The sequence below is a fragment of the Morone saxatilis genome, unplaced genomic scaffold, assembly GCF_004916995.1.
Source record: "Morone saxatilis isolate NCDOM2014 unplaced genomic scaffold, NCSU_SB_2.0 Contig19, whole genome shotgun sequence".
Lineage (NCBI taxonomy): Eukaryota > Metazoa > Chordata > Actinopteri > Moronidae > Morone > Morone saxatilis.
The window spans coordinates 23,820,100-23,824,773 of NW_023339751.1; the positions used below are offsets into that span (position 1 = coordinate 23,820,100).

At 37.8% G+C, this 4,674-nt stretch overlaps 1 protein-coding gene across 1 annotated transcript in view; it reads right to left on the reverse strand.

The window, feature by feature from the left end:
- Nucleotides 1-4,674, reverse strand: part of slc30a6 (solute carrier family 30 member 6) — a gene marked incomplete in the record, with an annotated part of 52,900 nt that overhangs the window by 22,316 nt on the left and 25,910 nt on the right. Inside the window, 2 exon segments of the mRNA XM_035663995.1 lie at nt 432-497; nt 1,706-1,748. Of these exon segments, the coding sequence (XP_035519888.1) occupies nt 432-497; nt 1,706-1,748 (109 nt within the window).

Below are 4,674 nucleotides of genomic sequence, written 5' to 3' on the forward strand. Positions count from 1 at the left end.
GTGTTTACAGTGTTTACAGTGTGTGTGTGTGTGTGTGTGTGTGTGTGTGTTACGGGACACAGTAAATGGGAGCACATAAACAAACACAGATGGAGCTTTGACTAAAAAAGCTATCTATTAAAGCTACAGCCCATGATTTAAATGTATGCAAAGGGTCTTTAAACGCAAGACTGTTAATGCTGTTAGAGGAAAAGGACGATATTTTCAATTATAATCAGAGGAGAAACATTCAAAGTGCTGATTCGTCATCTATTTGCCAAACTCCTCAGTTACATAAAGAATATGTGAATATACAATTAATTCAAAGCAGCTCCATTCTCAAAAAGAGATTGCCTGGCTGAAGCATATTTTTCGGTCTTTCTCAGAGACTGGTCAAACTCTTTGATGTATTGCTGTGTACACTATATAACAGATCGCCATGGTGTACTCACCCAAATGAGTAGACCTGACTGGGTTTCTTCATGGTCACCCAGGAACTGATGAGACAGGTGATCAAACTGAGGGAGGAGAGGGGAAGGGAGGGAAGAGAGATAGATGGAGACACAAAGACACAGAATGACAGAAGAAGGAGGGACAGGAGGAGAGAGTAAATAGGAAGAGAGACAGAGAGGTCAGCTACAGTTTAATTCTTGTTTATTTTATCTTTTATTCATCATAATCTCAGATTTAATTTTTCATGAGTGGAAATTCTCCATCAAAACATCAAACCCCCTCACAGCTGAGCAGACTTATCTCACATCTGATTGTTTTTATACGTTTAACACGTCAAAATGAACTATACATTTTATTTTCATTATTAATTCAACTGCCCGAACACAGAGCCAATTAATCAATTGTTTAGTCTATAGAATATTAGAAAATAATAAAAAATGTCCTTACAATTTCCCAGAGCCTAAAATAATGCCGTTAAAGGCCCTTGGTCTGAATGAAACTGCTCAATTTACTATCGTATCAGACAAAATGAGCAATAATGAAAATTGTTGTAACTAATAAATGAAACCAAGTGTTTCAGCTCTAATGCATAATATTTTCACAAGAATAATATTTTTAGGTATAGTGGGTAACTGGAAAATTTCCTGGACATTGACATTTATTATATTTTAGGGTTTTTATTTCTTTTTGTTCAAAAAATGTATTGTAAATGTATTAGTGCTCGGAGGTATGACCAAAATTTGTATCATGGGATTATTTAAGATTATGGGTTTCACTGTATTTATTTATTTATTTGCATGAGTAGGCCTTTATTTTGGTTTACAGTGGCTTATTGTACTGTCGGGAGTGGATATACTGAAGGCTTTGATTGATATAGGGTTTTCTTGGCCCCAGAAAATGATACAATATATGAAAGAATCCGAATGTAAACAATTTTAATGTGCAATACAGTTAAAACAGAACTTATAAAATAAAAAAGATATGCCAACAACTTTAACATTGCTTCCATTTCAATGCTAAATATTTTTAAACAGCATAAACTGACATAAAATACTGAAAATATTCAAGTATTCAAGGAGATATTTCTCAAATATTGTTTCAGCTGTTTCAGCTGTGCACTGCTATACTTGTATATAGAAAGTTCATATAATATAGGAAATCAAAACCGGTATCATCCAGTATATCGCCCAGCACTAATTGATATGAACAATATTTTGGGGAAAATGCTAGTAAGAGAAACTTATCATGTTTCCTTAGAGGAGGACACACTCACCTAAAGAGGTCGAAGATGGTGAGGTACGTGTAGGCAGTTAAGGCTGAAATGACAAAACAAAGGAACAAAGACTGTCACAGTTCAAATACAAGGTTTGGCATTGTAAAGACAACCCTAAGAACCAAGTTAGATATTTGATTAGTTCATTCATCATTTCGATGGTGTAGCATGATTTCAATCAACATCGATTCAAGGACGATAACTGTATCAATACAGTGAACTCTGTTGAAAGTTTAAAACAGTGTTTCAAATTGTAAACAGTGTCATATATATGTTCTGGCAATATATATTCTGCTTTAAAGGTCCACATTCTGTTATAGTATGTATGCTAGCCACAACCACTGCCACAAATGTTTGCATGTAAACTATGTATTAAAAATCGACACAGTGTTTAGTGTCAAATTAACCCTTGTGTAGTCCATGCAATTTTAGCCCTCCCGGGTCAAAAATTACCCGATGATATTAGACTGTTTTTAGGACATGTAGAAAAAAGAATTAACTTCAAGTCAAGACCAACACATTGATATATCATTTTCATCTTTTTTTCCAGAAATAATGTTCAGTTTTAGTCAAATATACAAAATAGGCCTCATTTACGAGTGGAAAAAAAAGTAATAAAACCTGAATTTTTTATATATATATAGTTATAGTGGAAAAATTATTTATTGATGGGTATGCACAGAGTGGGATATGTAAAGTTTTGGTCAAACTTTTGAAAGCATTGTTAATTTTTGGATGGCAGCTAAAATAATGACAAAATCACACCTGTGGTCTTCCCGGGTCAAAAATGACCCGGTACAAATGAACCGTTTAGAGCCAATATAAACAAAACGTATCCATTTTTTCTTTTTTTTATAACTTCTCAGTCAATTCATAACACATTGAACAACAACACATTTATTCAGTATTTTCAATCACAAGCTGTTGTACGTCAAATATTGTGTGTTTCTGTATGTGTGACTACGTGTGCATGCAAGTGTGCTTGTTGCTCTGTGTGTGTGCATTGTTGTGAGAAGATATGTACCTATGAGTGTGTGTGTGTGTGTGTGTGTGTGTGTGTATGTGAGTGTGTTTGTGTACTTGTTTTGTTGTCGTTACTGCAGAATATTCACCGTCTCCTTGTGTGTGAAGCATCGAGACGGACAATCATGCTGTAAAAGACAGCAGTATGATTTGGGGCTTTAGGTTTTCCTTTTGTCTTACAGCTGTGTCCCGATGTGCAGTGCACAGGGGGGGAACACAAGCGCATGTGTCTCTGTAAAGGCAAACTTAGAGGAGTATCTAGCTCTGTCACTTGATATCAGCAGTGCAGGAGGTATCTCTGGTGTGTGTGCGTGCACATGCTTGTTCAGAGAAATGCCTGTGGGTGTGCACGTGTGACTTTATTGTGCCAGAAATTACAATATTGTGACCATTATGCTCCATTTTGTGTGCCGGGTCCATTTGTGTCCTGGAAGACCACAGGTACTATACATATTCATAAAACACATACACATTTATGAAGAAAGTTCTATAAAGGACGCAGAGGGACACAATCCCGGAAAATTTCACGCAATTCTATGAAAGTTTACCTTCAATAATGATATGACGAAAATGATTGCGGGTCAAAAAGGACCCGTAGACCACAGAATAATCATCATAAGAATTAACCTATTAAAAGAAATGTATAAAGTATAATTGTTTGTTGCATGTGCAATTATAAATTATCAACCACAACACCAAATGTAGAGTAAGGGGCTAAAATGCTATTAATATTTTATTTATTGGATGTTTGTTTATCAATCAATTTCCATGTTTTTCCATGACTGGAAAACTAATCTGTAAATTTGCAGGGTTTCCAGATTTACAGTATCACAACACACAGTAATACTGAAGTGTATCATACAAAAAAGCTGCTCCTTATAACTCCAGAAGCCTGGCAATCATTATATTTTTACATTTCCTACATTATCAAAGAAATGCAGTGACTGTTATGAGTACTTTGCGAACAACAGATATTGCTAAAGATAATCTGGCATATTTGCTGTGGTGCCAGTTTGACTGTTAACAAATACAGGCTAAAAAAAACGTGCATTATTTAGCCATCAAGTTAGACAGTCAGAAGCTACGTCACTAGCTTGTCTGCTAGCCACTGACTCATTAAGGTAGCAAGTCATTGAATCAGCAGATAGTCAGCCTGGCTTTCCCTGAGTCTATTACCTGGACAGCAACCTGGACAGCAACCTGGCTAGCAGCCAGTCGGTCAGCCAACAGGTAAGCTGAAGGGTCAGTTAGTCAGTCAGTAGGTTAATTAGTCAGCAAGCCAACAAGCCAATAAACTAATCAGACAGTTAAACAGCCAGCTACCGAGAGATTCAGTGTTGTCCAACTGGCTTAAATACCCACTGCCGATCCTGCCTGTCCGTCTGTCCATCTTTCTGCCTGCCTGCCTGCCTGTCTGTCTTAAGGCCTACCAACCAGCTTTCTGTAATCAGGCTCTGCTGTGGGGGATGAGGAGAGCGGATTAGAGCGGCTTTGTGCTGAGAGGAACATTTTGTTTCCCCACCACCGGCGTCCATGTTGGCCAACCTGACGCCATGTAATCCTGACAGAGCGGCCCAGACAGACAGAACGAGAGAAAGAGAGACAGGCAGCAGGACTGCGACTGAGTGACAGAGCGACAGGCAGGGAGAGAGAGAGAGAGATCAAGATAGATATATACGATCAGAGAGAGAGTTTAGTAGACAGATAGACACACTGAGGGACATGTACACAGACAGGCAGCTAGAAAGTGAATGAGAGAGAGAGAGAGGATCCCTAAGCTCTGACTGTCACTAGAAGCACGTTTATGTCTCTTTGAAGGAGTCAGTGTGTGAGTACCTGTGTTGTAGCCGTGCTAGCAGCTTCACTATGAGTGTGTTATTTTTTTGGCCTTTTATTGCCTTTATTGATAGAGACAGCTGAAGCTAGACAGGAAAGGGGGGTAGAGA